The 17,728-nt window shown below is 43.6% G+C and overlaps 1 protein-coding gene across 2 annotated transcripts in view; it reads left to right on the top strand.

The window, feature by feature from the left end:
• The window catches only part of ADCY3 (adenylate cyclase 3), a 408,762-nt gene that overhangs the window by 337,439 nt on the left and 53,595 nt on the right, over positions 1-17,728 (top strand). For both annotated transcript variants that reach the window (XM_086928026.1, XM_086928027.1), the window contains one exon: positions 7,837-7,953. In XM_086928026.1, coding sequence (XP_086784152.1) covers positions 7,837-7,953 — 117 coding nt within the window. The remainder of the gene's footprint in view (positions 1-7,836; positions 7,954-17,728) is intronic.

The raw sequence follows: 17,728 nt of genomic DNA, 5'->3' as shown, positions 1-17,728 counted from the left end.
TGAAGTCAACCAACAGAGAAAAATACTTGATAATAAATGTTTTACCTGGAATTCTCCCGAAACAAGGGAAGAGAAGATGAGGTAAATGGTTAGAGTACGTAAGTCGAACTTACTGTTCAGTGCCAGCACCAATCAATAGTTGAGGTTGTCTCAATAGTAAAGCTAACCCCAGTACAAGACAACATACTAATAGGACTGTGTCTGTTAAAATATGTTTCCTCCCTCCTGCAAATAACCAACCAGATTCTAAAAAACAAAATTCCAAAAGTGTACAATAGCAGAGGTGCCCCCCGTGGATGATTCAAGAGTGTTAAACATTTCATGAAAACATGGGAATGAATTAATAGAAAAGTGCAAAAGCCACAAGGGAAGATAGACTGTTCTGCCAAAAAGGTCCATCTAATAGAGAAATTCTAAACCCTTCTCCGTTCCTGGACAAATTTGACAATCACAAATACGCTACTGGATCCCACAGATATTAAATTAGAGGTGATCCCATTAAACACGGGGAGCAATGGCTTACAAGATTGTGAAATTCTAAAATAGTGATAATATCAGAACTCAATGGGTGATGCCAAAAACAAGTAAAGCAACAAAGATGAAACACATGAGAAACAGAGGGAATAACCCCTAAGGTGTGAAGTTATGCTGAGGAAGATACATCACCTCTGAGCAAAGGTGATATATAGGTTAAAGAACCCTACACTGTATATTATTCCTTTATGAGGTTAAAGAACTCTGAGGTGACTTGCAATATCCTTATCATATACTTCAAGGGGTACTTTATTCCTTATAATACATGGTCACACCATCACCTTTACCACAAATCACTTAAATCCTTGCTGCGTAGGTCTTAGATATAAAAGAGAGAGCATGTTTGCAACCATAAAAAATTAAAATCGAATCTCTAGTGCAAATTTAGACACATTAAAAAAGCTGTTCTATATTTGTTGCAAAATATATTAGAACCAGTTTAATATGTCAGTTTACCTTTTTTTCTAAAGCCTCAGTTATTCGAAATGTGTATAAACATGCAGAAGGATTATAACTACCTCAGAATTGAAAATAAACATGTTGCCATAAGTATTTATTTTCTGCTTGTCACTACACAGAAAAACAGAGAAGAAAGAAAAGCCTTGTTGTGCTTTAAACATTTACTTTAATTCGGGTTTAGACCTGAGTTGCCTTTCTCCTCTGCTGATGACTCTGGCAGCAGGCAGTGTGACTTCAGAAAGCAACTACAATAAGTTACAATAGTTGAATTCTGACGTAAATTCTTAGTAATCGGCAACTGGGTGCATCCCAAGTCACCAATTATAATGAAATTAGAGACAGGGTTGGGTTCTATAATGGGATTGCAGAATCCTGAGTATTGTAATATACAATTTGCATATACCCTGGTGCCAAAGACAAGAGAGTTATGTAGAAAATGCAACACATTGCTGTCAGAACACATTCTAAGCAATTGGTGTATGAAAGACCTTGAGGAAGAGACCAAAAATATGACAGCTGGCAAGGATAATTTGCATCTAAAATAGATTCATAAACTGCTAAAGCAGAATCAGATGCAAGAAGCTATAAGCAGCCAGGCGAACCTTGCACCCTCCTGAGAAGGGCCGGGTAAGAACTGCAAAATATAAGGTAATGGTGTCCTGGAATACTGCAGGTGTTTGAGGAAAATTAAAGGTTCTTACAAATATTTGATCATATCCATGTGCAGGTGACCTGGAAAGCAGTTTCAAGCAATGTCAAAAGAGGCCAAGGTGCACTCTTGCTGTTCAGAGACAGGGTTTGTACAATTCAGACAATAGTGCCAAGTGAAGCACGTTCAAAGCTGTTCTCGACAGAAATATCTACATTTCTCCCGAGAGGTGGTCTGGATTATATTCAAATTTATATAAAACTGGAAGGGCCAAATTACTTTATCCTAATCAAGGAAAATGATGTACATTGCTTGATAGACGAAGGATGATAATCCATTAAGCACATCTGTAGATACTGGAGACTTCATTGTCAAAATTGGAGTTCATAGTGGCAAGGAAACAGAGTATCTAGGGATGAGATGAGAAGTGTAGTAGGTTCACCAGCCACCCCACATGCATTAATGACATAGGTGAAGAAAGGGACGTCTTTGAGGACTTCTGCATCAAAGTGGGTTTGTGCTTCCTACTTCACACCGTACAACTGTGTTGGACTATGTCCTTCCTGCAGGGTCATCCCCAGACTTTTGCCTTCTTCCTTCTACTTTTTGCTGGCTTTAGGGCTCTGTGCATTTTACCACTGCTAAAGTGATTATGCTCTCTCCTCTAAACATGGTCACATTGGCTTACACCCAATTTGCATATTTAATTTACTTTAAGTCTCTATTAAAGCGGCATTACCTGTGCCCGGGGCCTGTAAATTAAATTCTACTAGTGGCTCTTCAGCATTGATTGTGCAACTCACTAAAGTAGCCCTTTAAACATGTCTTAGGCCTGCCATTGCACAGCCATTGTGTACAGTTTTAAACTACCATGTCAACCTGGTAAAATAAACCTTTGGCCAGGTGCAAACCTTCATTTTTAATATGTATGCCACCTGTAGGGACAGCCCAGAGGGCAGGGTGCAATGTATTCAAAATGTAGCACATGTACTTTTAAATTTTACATGTCCTGGTAGTGAAAAAGTCTTACATTTGTTTTTCATGCCTGCAAAGCCCATCTCTTCCATAGGATAAAATTAGAGTTGCCTTTTTACATTTAATATGCTGTAATTTCCAGTTGGGAGCAGGTGGCTATGTCATGTCTCTATTGAAAATTTTGCATTTTCCTGTCCTTAATAATTTTGTGCCTATAGCCTGTCTTGGGTCACATGACTGGAAGTAGCTGACTACTCTGTGAATTCCTCCCAGACAGTCATACAAAAGGGGAATTAGATGTGCAATAGCAGAGGTCCCCCAGTTGATAATTTCTGAGTGTTAAACATTCCATGAAAGCATGCGAACGAATGAACAGAAAACTACTAGCACCTCAAGGGAAGATAGACTGTTCTGCCAAAATGGACTGTGTAATAGAGAAATTCAAACCCTGGCACCATCCCTGGTGTTAGAAATGCTTTTGTGGTGTGCCTAGTGTGTTGCTGCTGTGTGTGTGTTGCGCAAAGTTTTACACATTGCCTCTGGGATAAGCCTGATTGCTCGTGCCAAGCTCCCAAAGGGGGTGAGCAGGGGTTATCTTCAGCGTGTAACTAGCTTTCCCTGACCAGAGTGGTGGTTTCTGCCTGGCTTCGGCGCATGCACGAACACCTGCATAAAATGAACAAACACAAATGCACTACTACATCCTACAGAGATTGAAATTAGAAGGGACGCCAGTAAACACGGGGAGCAATGGCACACAAGATTGTGGAATTCTAAAAAAGTGATAGTATCAGAACTCCATGAATGATGCCAAAAATATGTAAAGCAACAAAGATGAAACTCATGAGAAACAGAAGTAAATAACCCCTAAGCAGGGAAGGCATGCTGAGGAAGATGCATCACCTCTGGGCAATTGTAATATATGGGTTAAAGTACCCTATGTTGTACATTATTTCATTATAGGGTTAAGGAACTCTGAGGTGACTTGCTATATCTTTATTATGTCAGTCAGGGGGTATCTTATGTATTTATTTATTCAAGAGTTTTATATAGCGCTGGCTAGATCCGGAGGTATCAGAGCGCTTTACATGAGGTTCCACAAAAATTACATTACAAGATTAAATCAGTTCCAATTTACATCAGCTCCTAGAAAAACAATAACAAGAGCATAGGAGATGAGATAATTGAGGTGTAGAGGGGAAGGGGTACGGGTAAAGGGATGGGAGGGAGAAGCAGCAGAGAGATAAACGGAAAGTCTGTCCAAGGTCCGGCTGGGTAGGTGACGGTGGAGGGGTAGTCCCAAAACCCATCTCCTCTATAGCTATCAGGTAGCTCCACCGGGCATCGGCCAAGTAGCTCGGTCTCAGTGGGAAAAATATTTAAAGAAACGTGGAGGGCAAAATAGATGGAGGGTAAAGGGGAGGGGGCATGGAATTAGAGAAAGGGGGGATAGGGGAAGAGACAACAAGGAGAGACAAAATGAAGTCTGTCTAAGGGCTGGCTAGGTGACGACCAAGGAGGGATTCCACGGTCCATCTTCCCTATAGCTAAACCAGGTAGCTCCATCGGGCATTCGACAAAATAGTTCAGTTTCAGTACATTGAGAGAGGAGGGAAGGAGAGACAAAAATAGGGGGAGGGTGCGGGAAGAGACGACAGGAGAGACGAAAGGAAGTCTGGCTGAAGACCGACTGGGTAGGTGACGTCCAAGGATGGGATCCCCGACCTGTCTCCCCTATAGCTAAACTAGGTAGCTCCATCGGACTTCAGACAGAATAGCTAGATCTCAGATGGCGAGGGAAAATTCTCAGGTAAACAGGGTGGGGGCTAAGGGCCAGGACAGGTGAAGGCAGAGGTCGTTAGCAGGAAAGTGGAAAGGAGTAGAGCGAGGAGATTAACATGGTGGGGACTAGGGCCAGGACAGGTCAAGGCAGAGGTCAGTAGCAGGAAAGCGGAGAGGAGTAGAGCGAGGAGTGGTAGGGGGAGGGTAGTCCAGTGAAAAGTTCCCATGGATCTGTTGGGCTATAGTTGCCAGCTTAGCCAATGTGCGGGTACTCTGCTGATTCTCCTTTGCTGTCTCAGGTACAGTCAGGTTCTGCATGATTTTTGATTTCCCCATTGTGCAGGCTGGAGTGGTTCTTTGCGTGCGGGGTGTTGCCGGTGCAAATTTAGATACATTAAAAAAGCTGTTCCATATTTGTTGCAAACGATATTAGAATCAGTTTATTATGTCAGGTTTACTTTAAAAAAAGGCACACTAATTTAGAATGTGTAGAAGAATGCAGAAAGATTATAACTTAGCATTTAAGATACCATATATCTAGTCCCAAGGCTCCTGTCTGGTGACGGGACATTACCTGCCATCGTCGAATGAATAGCTTCCACCAGCACTAAAGCACACATTGTATACACTAGGGGACACAATGAATCTCCTAGAGACGTAAGCCCCAGACAGTGACCGCTTTTTTGGCATCAGGGAACAGTAACCACATTGTGTCCTCCAGGAAGGCAGTCCCTTGGCATCAGTAGGTGGCAGTGAACAGGTGATTAATTTTAAGTTCACTCATACGGCAATTAGTGGAGGACTCTGAGCATGACCACAAGAAAAGATCCAAAGTGGAGCAGCACATGCACCGCGGCTCCGTGAGCCAAGACGCAGTTGCAGCTTCAGCAAGAGTGGTAGACCCTTGTAAAAAGGCTCTTATGTCACTTAAGCTGAGGCCAGGCCCAGAGTGGAGATGAAAGCTCTCACCATAGCCAAGGCAAGTGGACCCGCAAGGCAGTATCAGAGCTCAGTGTGAATGGTGCCCAGAACTAAGTAGGATTGAGCACTGCCGACTGGGGTGCTCTGATCTGAGTAGCGTGGATAGAATGCCCATCCATGAAGCGATAGAGTGACGCCTCTGAGACCTATTCAGGGTTGGTGGCACAGAACTGATGTGGAGCACGTCTAGCAGACCCGGCTGTGAATAGGCACGGACCTCAACGTCCTGTCCACAACAAAGCAAGAGCTGAGTCAACGCCTAAAGCAAGAAGCACCTGAGATGGCATCAGAAGTAGCTGGAGGTCCGCCACGCCCCAAATGACGGAACAGAGCTCCTCACACTGACGAACTGACAGAACAAGAGTGACGTGGGGTAATGGAAAAAGCAGCCTAATCACCCCATGGAAAAGCAGACTTGCAGGTTCTCTATTATGTACAGCTTACGACCCTCTAGAAGAAGTTATAGTTATTTACTGAGGGGGTATAGTCTGACGCGAGCCTAGGATGGGTTTGGCTGCTGTCGTAGTGCGGTGGCCACAAGGAGCATTCATGTCCAGCAGCAAGAAAGGTGAAGAATAGCAGATGCAAAGCAAATCCCATTCTTCCTGCTGCCGATTCCTGTGAAGACTGAGAACCTGGGCATTGTGCTTGGGCACTAAACAGGGAATCGCCAAAGGCTGACACCGCCAAGGCCTCCTGGACCTGCCCAACCAACCCCCATCCCTCTGCAGCACCATGACTGGTGGTAGAAGTAAAAAAGACTCAAATCTAAAGGGCCCGCAGTGTTTCCACATGCAGTGCCTAAAAAACCAGAAGCGACCGAGAAAGAGCGATCAAGTTAGACACGGGAGATGACTCCAAGAACCGGGAGAGAGGGGGCATGGGGGAATCAAGCTGTCACTAAACATTTCCACCTTCAAGCTTTCCAGAAGATCAAAGATTAAATGGAAACAGTTAAGACAACCCTGAAACTCGATCTGAAAATAAGTGAAAAGTCAATATTTCATCTCTTTCTTGTGATTCTGTCCTAATGGGTACCAACCAAGTCCCATCAATGGACCTTTGGCTGCAGAGACTGCGTGTGTTAATAGGACTGTTAGCAGGACATGAGTAGCTAATGTATAGTGTATCGGGTATGGATAACACATTCTGTAACTTATGGGATCCAGTTCTAGCCTACCTCAGAGGAAGTTGAGGGTACTAGGTCTACTTAGCATTGATACACCGGTCAGCTAGGAGAGAGGCTGGAGGGGCGGGGTTAAAACTCATGATCATAAGTTTAAGAGACCTTGGGAGAGGGGAAGGCACATGGCAAGTTATTTAATATTAATGGTGTGAAATTAAGTGTCTTTATCAATCAAGAGGCACATAACAAAGAAAATGTGCAAAAGTCAAGAGTGGCATTCCCAATGGTGTCTAATGAATACAGCTGATACAACTCAATAGAGATTATCGTGCAAGCTTTAAAAGCAATTTGGTCTCAATATGCAATTGATTGTTGTCATGCAAACTTTAAAGAGTGGACATAAGTCATAAAATGGTGGTTGTTCCCACACGCGCATTCAGCAACACAGATCTTTGGGTTGGTCTCTGCATCTAGTTCACAAATTGTTTTGTTTCAGTAATTGTTCTCTTCTTGAATTATGTTTCTGTTGGAATGATTACCAAGAGCTAATCCTTTTATTTATTTTATGGTCCCAAGTATATTCCTTGTACTTCCTTCAATCAAACTCAGAATTGTTCCCCTCATCACACAATGTTGTAACAAAATGATGCAGTTTTTGAAAGGCCTCATACAGTTATTGTGGTACAATTACATTTTCTGCAGAAGACCCAGGTCTTGTGCTAAGTTCTTGTACTGTCATTGTGCAGAGCAAAGTCTTTATGCTAAGACCTTGTGTTTATTGTGCATCTGGGATATAAGGAAGCTGGCCAGCATGGAAACTGAACACTTGAACTGGTAATCAAGCAATTGATCTAATAATTTTTTGTTTTACAACTGTACATATATTGCACAGTTTTTTTATGCCATGATGTATTGATCATGTGTTCTATGAGGTTGGTCCCAAACAAACTTTGCTTGCTCAGACCTCATGTGTATGGGGGAGACTGTCATCATAGTAAATGTGTCTATAGAATTATTGGCTATGGGAAGACCCCCTCCCTCCAATGAAGTCCACATTTTCAAAAGCCACAATGAAGAGGTGTTACATTTGAGAAGGAAAATACAGCATGCTATGCTAACCATTTAGCTCCAACCTTGAACCGCTTGCTTTCAAGATTCTATACCTAAACCTGTGGTTGTAAACGGAATGTGCAGTTGTGTAGGTTTTGGGAAAACATCCGTCTGAAGTGGGAAAAGTGAAGGGACAGTATTCACAAACATCAGAGTAGTTCATAGCACTCTGCAACATACTTGCTTACTGATGATTTGTTTTTATTTTCTCCCTTTGTAGGTATTTCCCAAAAAGTTAGTGGCCTTTTCCACTTGGATCGATCGGACAAGATGGGCACGTAACACATGGGCCATGTCGGCGATATTTATTCTCACCATGGCAGACATTGTTGACATGGTAAGAGGCTATATTTATTTTCTTTTTTGGATGGATAATAAACTCCTCGATGGCTTGTAGCCATACAAGTTTGCTTGAAACAGAGTTGAATAAATGATTACCCTGAAACCAAGGCTAAGGGAAGACAGAGATGCCTTGTCACATGTGTTATATAATTAATAATTCTGCTTCTGATTGAACAGTAATCACACTATGCTTTTCCATGAATTAAAATACCTATGGTCTTAAAGCTACTTTACATCCCTAAACTAGAAATGGTACATAAAATGATCACTTACTATGTTGGACTTCTTTATGTGACTTGGTGGAAAGATGACTACAAACACAGCAACAATTTGGCGCTTCAAGAGGGAGTGCTGTACAGATGATCATACCCAGTAACCTCTGGGGTCCTTTTTTCAAGAAGGATGTCTCCTCAACATTACAACACATAAGCCATATAGTCTGTTATTATTGGAGGATGTGTTCTCCTCTTCCTCTGCTAACATATACAGACAATTAAATAGAGTGGTGCGTGCTCATATGTACCTTGGTTTAATAGTTAGCAAAGTGTGCTGAGTTTACAACGTAGTCTTCTGTGTGCTAAGGACATCTTTCACAAAAGGATATTCTTTGCTCTGAAGCATTCTTGCACAAGATTTTTCAATAATTCTTTACAACTTCACAACCTTTGTGGAGATCACTTTAATTGTGAAGTTGAACATAAACATCACACATTTGGGGAGGAAACACTTTGCAGCATCACACACCCCCATTAGAATCACACTGTTTCTTTCCTTAGCTGTACCATATTGTGATAGATGCAAAAAGAACAGATGATGGCCAGAATACTGAGCTATTTTGTGATGGTACAGATTAGAGTTATAGGCTCATTGCACATGTGATATAGTTGATCTAGTTTAGAGTTACTTTTTCGGCAGATTGCATTTTAAAGTCAAGAGAAAATTCAAAGATCATATACTCTGGTTAAAGAGTGGCTATAAAAAAATCCCCATTTAAGAGATACCCTGTTGCTGTGGTGCCCTTTCCTCCTCAGTTACTAGCATGGGTCCCCCAGGACTTGCTCTGCATCATCACTTCTTGTGCACTGGGGTTCTGTATGCTCTTAGTGATGCCTGCATCCTCTGACTGTTGTCTTGGCATGAGTCCCTCTGGGCCTTGCTCTGCATCATCATATCTTGTCTTGTGAAATGTATGTACTGCTGGTAGTGCCTGCATCATCTGATTGTTGTCTTGTTGCATAGCATTTCTAATGGTCATTTCTAACAGCATCAGTGGCTCTTTAAGCATCATTTCCGATGATAGATCGCCGAGGAAGTGGAGGGGAATAACGGGTACACCAAGAGCACTGGCAGTGCTTCAGATATCCAACCCCAGACTCTCCTACTTTGAGAATTTGAAGTATGCCTGTGCTGTCTCCCTTGTTCACTCTGTTCATTTTGAATTGTGCTGCCTACCCCTTTGCAACAGTGTCGCTTTTGCTGATACAGTTGTTGATATCCCGATGCCCGTAGATCTCACGCCAATCAGTTGGTTGATTGTTTGTCACCTTGATGAATGGGGTAAAGCTGGAGGTCATTGGTGTCTGCACCATGATCATTTGAGGTCTATGGATAGAGTTCAACACAGTCGGTCATGTTGCCTTCCCCACACGCTTGCATCATTTGGGGTACGAGAGCGGTTTCCTATAGTCTCCAAATCATTTTTGTAGCACACTTTAGTCAAGCTGTTTAGCTCCCACCCTCAGATGACCCTCCATTTCACTAACTTCTCAGCTCACACATGGGTGTCCTGTCTTTGGACAATTTATTTTGTTGTGGACACCTGCCCATTGGCTTTTACGACTGTCTTGCTTGACCTTATTTGTTAGACATAAGTCACTGCTGAAGCTCAGATGAGACAGAAGGACTGACAGTGTGAGAGAGTTTCTCAGCATAGTCAGAGTGTGGATGTGCAAGAAATAGCTCGAGCTGTACCCTGTCACAGTACAGTTGATGGTGGGAGTGGCAAGAGGGATATGTTTTTAAACTCCATTTACTGATATAAAAAGTAACTTTCATCCTGGCACTTTTAGCCCCCAAATACACTGTAATAATACATTGTAATTTGGTTTTCCAAGTGTCTTATGATGTGACTTCAGTGCACCCATAAAGTGGGATCAGCATTAGCTGCTGAGGTTAACAAGGGAAAGCACATCTCAGTGTTAAAACAGCACCACCAGCTGCTGGTTGAGAAGAGGCTGGATTTGAAGGCCATTTGCACAATCCTTAGATGTCTGTATGTTATTGCCCATGATTTTAAGATTTCTAAGTGCCATGTCGCCTCTGCTAATAAAACCCACAAGAACATCATTGGTCTCCCTTCTCCACATTTCTGGGAGTAGGTGTGTCACAGTCCTGACTTAGGTGTCAATTACTCCTAAAACCCAAGCCAAATTCATCTTTTCTGTGGATAGTTGTGGCTTGCTTAAGGCATAGGTTTAACTTACTCAGTCCACTCTGTGTGAAGTTTACTTTATGAAGGGTGAAATAAAAACACAGTGGTAGTTGGTGCAAGTGGAGGTAATTTTAGGCATCAGCGCTAACACGAGGAATGGTAACTTGAATTGACTAGGAATGAATGCACTGTGGCTGGATGGTTGACTAGTTTGGGATAGCAGAATCTCACTCATCACAAGTGATCTGGACTCCTGCAGTCACTATGGCGATTGGATGGGCCAGACGGCTACAACGGTACAAGGATTATCAGTGCCACATGTAAGAACCCTCCTTCCATGCCACAGCAAATGAGCAATACGTCTGACTCACATCGTTAATATGGCTCCATAAGTCAGCTGGCTTACCTCCCTTTATGGACTAAACAGCTTTGGTCTTTTCACCACTTCTAATAGTATGTGAAGCAGGTGTTTGCTTAGTCCCCAGCCTCCAGTAGGTAGAATTTACCAGAAACGGACACCTCTGCTTTTCTGTCGTGCTCTTGTGCATGATAATGCCCTCTAATTTTCTTCACACCAGGCCTCCACACACACCTAGGGTATGGGCAATAGGGGCTCTGCGTGCTGAACTCTCCCCTCATTCTTCTGCAGACAGGTGGCACAACTGGAATATGATGCTCCCCGGCAACCGCGGCCCGTGCAGCTAAGAGCGGTGTGCCGGTGTTGCTGGGTGGGGGGAGGACTTCGACAAATGAAGATGAGGGAAAATTAATTATTTATTTAATTCTCCCTTGTCATCGTCCGTCGAAATCACCCCCCACCCCACTGCACTTACCTGCACGGGCCGCAACTGCTTCTCTGGCTTTTTTGGAAAGGCACTACTGGAGTTTATGCTTTTTTTGCTAACACATGCTGTTGGGGTAGAAAACACACCCCAGACTATCTATCGACCCTGCGTTTACCCATTTAAGCCCTGATGTTGTTAGGACTTAACATTGGGTGTTGTTTTACCCCTCAATTTGAGTGTGGACTGCATGTAGATGATGAAATGGAATCTCTTGACTGCAGATTGCTACACTGGAAGAAGGAATGCTGTTAGATTGAAAACGCCATAAAAAACCTCTTCATGATGCATCCTCCCTGGCACCATCACCGTACCAAAGATTTTGAAACAACATGCATCCAGTAATTTGTTTGGAGGGATCAGAACCACATAGAATAACTTTTTATTTTTTACATAGAAAAACAGAAGCAGTAATGTTGGCTGTGATGTATGTTCTTCCTGTTGAACGCAGATTAGTTTGGCTTTTCCTCTGTTGCGCTCAATAAGTTGCATGCAATGTTTATTTTCCACTCAGCACCATTAAAAGACAATAAACAAATTGTGTTGTGATTGCTGGTGCTAAATCTGTCGCCATACTTGTTCCCATGAGAGTCTGTGCAAATAACTGTCGTATAAGTGTAGGTTCACCTGCAGCATTTTGCTTTAATCTGTTGCTTGGGGACCTCATTATCTGTCTTGATTACGTGCCAGCCAATGGCCACCTGGTCATAGGCTCTGGCTGCTGTTTTAGAAGGAGTAATTAGATGCAAGTTGCCAGAGGGAGAAATAAATGTATCATTTTGTATGGATTGTGCCACCTCATCAGCGGTGGGGATCCATTGTGAAGTGCACAGTGTCTTTGTGAGCTTCCTCAGCCTGGCAAGAATATATTTTATTCTTTGTAGACTACACAGACAACTTAGATCGTTAGGTCTCAGCTACAGACAGCTTTAGCTTTCTTTAAGCCAGGCCTTTTTTTTTTCAATTTATATAGAGTAGGCTTTGGGTCACCCTGTTGCTTATGATTGGATGGCTTTGTTCGCCATCTCACTTCCCTGCTCCTGATTCAGTGGTTTTTCTCCCTATTCTTGTGTTTGTCCTACCCAGGAACCTTTAGATCTCATATTGTTCAGATTGGATGAGTTGTACTGTTCCACTGCTTAGTTGAGGCTCTTTTTTTATGTTACTCCCCCCGCCCCCCCACCTCCCCCGAAAGCTTGTGCATTTCTTCCACCACCCCTCCCTGTCCTACTTGGCTTTTTTTTCTTCTTTTTTTCAATACTATTCCTCCACCCATCTCCTTCGGGTGTCAGATGAAAAATAAAAGCAAAAAAAAAAAAGTGATGATTTTATTTAGCAGGGAAGTTTCAAAACGTGGTTTACTACTGAAAAGGATTTGAAGAAGTCCTCCACTTATACAAGGATTTTCAATCCTACCTCCCAGTCTTCCAGATTTGCCAGTTCCACTCCATCTGCTAACAGCAGTATACTATAGGCCGCCTTCCCAGCTCACTTGTCATCTCTCCAGGGAAGCAGTTCTTCTAGTCCACTCCAATCCACCTTCTGTAGTCACCAAGTTGCTAGCATTTTTAACTGGAGCATCTTCACCTATGAGAGACCTACCACCTCACTGCTCTGAACACTTCTGTCTCTAGCTTCTTGGGTTAGATTAGATTCTTAATTTATTCAGCACTCACTGCTTTAAAAGCATACTGCAGCGATATGCCTCGCCAAGCCTCAGAAGTGCTGTCTCTCGCAGTCATGTTCATGGAGAGGGCTCAGAAAGTTCTCCTTCGTACCAAATAAATAGCCAGTCCAAAGGCTCTTCAAATCTTACATTCTGAAAGAGTCTGACTGTGAAATGAGACACAACACATGTGGGATAAAATGGAGCCAACAAAGCATTATTTAACAGGTAAACACTTTGTCGCCACGCTCAAAACTCAGTAATGCCATCCTACTTTTCAACTGGGAAGCCCAAAAGTGCAAATTAAAATCAGGAAATGTCCATCCACCCTTTTTTAAGGACCTACTCAGTTGTTTCCATGCTCTTTAAGGGGACTTAAAAACCCAAATGAACCTAGTTATTACTGATCACAGTCTTTTAAAACTAGGTGGGGAGCTTGGAAAATAAAATTAAATTTAGAGCTAATTAGCTTCACTGCATTGATTCTACCTATCAACATTAGATTCAAATGTTCCAATTTTTCTAACTGAGCTTTTATAATCACAAATGACTATTCACAATTCAGTTAGGCAACTGCCAAGAAACCCTCCCCTGGCTTCCCCCATAAGTATCTAATAGCATTTTGTCTGTCACCCCATGGGAAATGATGCTTTCCATTACATCCCTAAGGATGTAGACTGAAACCTGGTGGGTAGGACGTTGATCAATTTCCTCTAAAACTGGAGTTCCCATGAATAAAGATTCTATACCACTAGAATACAAATGAAATTTCCTGTATATAAATGCGCTTTGATGGAGAAAGTATGGAATCTTAGGGGCACTGTTTACCCTTCCAGATGTTGCCTTTGACCTAAAGCATCAATAGTCAAAGATAAGAAAATGGAGAAAGGGGACTCGCTGTCTAGACCCACAGTACACACGGAGTGCAGAGGAGAACCAATCTTTCACCACCATTGCTTTTTGGTATTTCTATAGGGTACAGTGTCCCACAATAAACCTTGTTTCTGAAAATAAAATATCACACGTTCTTCAACTAATGGGAGGTTCGCAGCAGTGGCGTAGCTAGACCTGAGACATCCCGGGGCGGTACCTGCGTTTGCCGCCCCGCGGAGGGACTCCTTGAAGGGGGTGGGATGATGCTGGCGAATCCACAGATTGCGGCCCTGCGATGGTACCACAATGAAGACGTTAGGTGAGAGCTGGTGGAATGGAATTTTGACATTTTGTAACCCAGCTCAGTGACATTTTGTCACCCCCCTCAGGGATGACACCTGTGGCGGCCTGCACCCACCGCAACCCCCTTCCTATGCCACTGGTTGCAGCTGATTCCCTTTCTTTAGAATAAGCTGATGTGAGTATACATTTTAGATGTCTTCCTGGTATAAACTCCGGTGATCACTATGAACAAGCACTCTTCCCCACCAAAGCTAAACTACCAAAAGCTTCTTATTGTAGTTGATGAGGCAAGATGGCCCTGTAAGATGCTCACTGGTGAGTTTATTTGCTTGGATTATTTACCAATGTGATCAGCGATGTCTGCCAAGACTTTGGGAAGTAACCATGTCCATAAAGCCATGGCATTCAATGGTAGGTTACATAGGGATTAGAGTAGTCCCCTAGTTCTTTTCCACTCCGCTCTGCTGCCAACAGCCCTTGTGGTTACCTTGCGCCACACATCCCACCTCCTTTTATACTATCCTTTCAGTGCAGGATGAGGCCCCCTTCTGCCACCTCTTGCATTTCTGGTGCTTGTCTTGCGCTTATTTTTACTTTGCCGATGCTTGTTTAGTTGTTTTACGAGCACTGACTAAGCCAAATCATTCCAAAACAGCCACAGTGCATGTACATAATGCACTGTGGTCCCCCTTCTCAAGCCTGTGCACATGTTGGTGGCCGTGGGGGAAGCCCCAAGGTCCCCGTGGCCCCAGCATTCTCCCCAAATGGTGCAGGAGCCAGCACTGCTCTCCTCCAAAGGGAGCAGCTATTTATGCTCAAGGACCTTAATTCCCCAAACAAAAGATGCAATTCCTAGAAATATATCTTAGACCGTAGATTTGAGATAGTAGCGCTGTAGGAAACCCATCTTAAACGCAATGATGAACATGGATTAAAGTACAAATCATGGCTGTTGCTATACAAGTCATTGGCAGGCTCTAAACATAATATGGCAGCCCCGCTGCTCCACTCTTCTCTTAAATTCCAAATAACCAATGTTAATACTGACAGGGAAGGGAGAATGCTGATGGTCAAAGAACTCCTACACGGATGCAAATGCACATTAGCCACGATCTATGGCCCAAGCTCGAGTCAGGCAGATTCCCGCCTTTCTTTTCTTAGTAGGTTGGGTGGTTTTGTAGCAGGGAAGGTAGTAGTATTGGGAGACTTCAACTTCATCTGGGACCCCAGTATGGATAGTGCTCATCCCAAGAGGTCACACACAGGCACCTTCTCCCAACCCACGAAACATGAACTGACACAACTTGAGCTTCCAGACACATGGCGCTCACTCCACCCTACCACTAAAGACTTTACCTTTTTTCACACTCACACCTAACTTATTCTTGGCTCGACAATATCTTTGTGAGCCAAATCCTATAGCAGGCTACTGTAGCTGCTAATATTCACCCCATAACTATTTCCGGTCATAACTTGGTGGAAGTTACCTTGGACTGTCTCGCTACGAAATCCTCCTTCCGTAGATGTGTTTTTTCTGCATCCCCTCACATGAGAACGTCTCTTTAGGTACGAGCATCGGAAAACCATTAAAGAGTACTTCAAGACTAACGACCCCTGAAACAGTAACTATTCCATGACCTGGGACGCCTTTAAAGTGGTACTAAGGGGGAAATGTATCTTGTTCATACTACTCTGATGCGACCGAAGAGTTAGGATGACTTAGCACTGGAGGAAGAGCTCCGCCAAGAGGAACGTGTCCACAAGGAATCCCTCACGCTTACTCTTCAATGGAAAATTACTGCACTGAGGGGAAAATCTACTGCCATATACACCAACAGAGCAGAACTCACCCTATTGCATCTCAGACAAACCACATATGAAAGGGGGAATAAACTGGCCACTCAGCTGGGCCGGCAGCTACAGGCGAGACAGGAAAAAGACTATATAGGCCCAATTCAGGAAGCAAATGGAACTTTGACTTACATGGTAGAGGGGAAGGCTGGGGCCTTCAGAACCTTGTACCAGTGGCGTAACACAGGCCCCCGCGGTGCGGGGGGGCTCAAAGCTTACAGTTATCAGTGTTCATTCTTCATGACTATTTGTTCTTTGCACTTTATATGCTTGGCTTGTACCAATTTCCCTGTATGGGGAAAACAAAGAGCTGTAACATCAGGCGCTGAAGTGGCATGTATAGTAGAACAATTAAGTGATAGAGCAGTCCGCACACTTTCCTTTAACTTCCACTGGCCCTCGTGCTAAAACTATTGGTCTGTAAAATGCCCTGGACAAAGCACTCATCAGTTAGATGTCTATTTTTAACATGTTTTTAATTTTTTACAATTCTATTTTTGCACTGTGTTGCAAAGAAAAATGGTGTGGCTTTAATTAACTGAAATAAACATATTTTGACTTTGTACTGATGGAAAATAATAATAGTACTTCTGAGGATTAGCCACGTCACCAGTCTTATATCATATTACAGGATCATGGGCAGTTGTCACGTGTGAACAGAGCTCCAATCATTCGGGGCAATCAGGATTCTTATCCATTCCTGTTATTGATACTAACTCCACCTTCCATTCATCACTTATTAGGAGGGTGGCTCAGTTTGCCAGTTTATACATGATGTCCATTTAGCCACCCTTTCACACGAAATAGCAATTTTAATTGATTAATTTCAATATCCATATATATTGTAGGTCCCCCAATTACATAGGGATTTTTCTCACCTGATGTTGTACGCCTCCGGTATTCTTTAAAATAAGTACTTACATCATTACGGAAATTCTTCAGTTGTGGACACTTTACAAACATGGCTATCTTAAGGATAAATGATTTAACATTTTTACCTCCTCACTGCCTGTGAGAAGTTGGCCTGGCATATGCTGTACACTATTCTAGTGGGCACCTTGTACCAGTCCAAACGACCCTTATTGATGGTAGGTTGAAGAGTCAACCTTATAGTAAGCTATCCTAGTGGTAGCTGTGGAGAGCAGCCTTCAGGCTAAGACTTATAGGCGAGTTAAGCAACTTAGTTTACCAGATATAGGGGCCGATTATTATGGCGGACGGACCTGAGTCCGTCTGCCACCATAGAGAAGGAGGGACCGTCCGCAGGGGCAGCGGCGGTCCCTCCATGCAGATTAGGATGTGACCGCCAGGGTGGCGGTCACATCCTCTATTTTTAACATTGCGGCGGGTGCAGCTTCAAGCTGCACCCGCCGCAATGTTAAAAATGCATGTATTACATTTACATGCACAAAGAGGCAGGCACCGCGCGGTGCCTGCCGCTTTGTGCATGTAAATGTTGGGGGGTACCATAGGTACCCCCCATGTGCACCCCCCACCCCCCGACACCCTGGGGGCCCGCAACGGGCCCCCAAAAGCCAAAGTCCACATGCTTTTCCACGGCGGAAAAGCAGCCGCGGAAAAGCATGTCTCCGTTCAAATCCTAATTTGGCTGACGGTGTCTTGCAGACACCGTCACCAAATAGCCCTCCCCTCCCCGCGGATCAGTGGCGGACGGACCTGCAGTCCGCCGCTGGTCCATCCGCAATCCCACCGCCATCCTAATCTGGCGGTGGGTGTTCTATGTGGCTGCAGCGGTGAATCCGCATACTCCGGGACGGCGGTGGCTTCCGCCGGCCCGGAGTAT

The sequence above is a fragment of the Lissotriton vulgaris genome, chromosome 6 (assembly GCF_964263255.1).
Source record: "Lissotriton vulgaris chromosome 6, aLisVul1.2, whole genome shotgun sequence".
NCBI classification, from domain to species: Eukaryota; Metazoa; Chordata; class Amphibia; order Caudata; family Salamandridae; genus Lissotriton; species Lissotriton vulgaris.
Note: the sequence above shows the minus strand (reverse complement) of the source record. Positions and strands in the feature narration are given on the sequence as shown.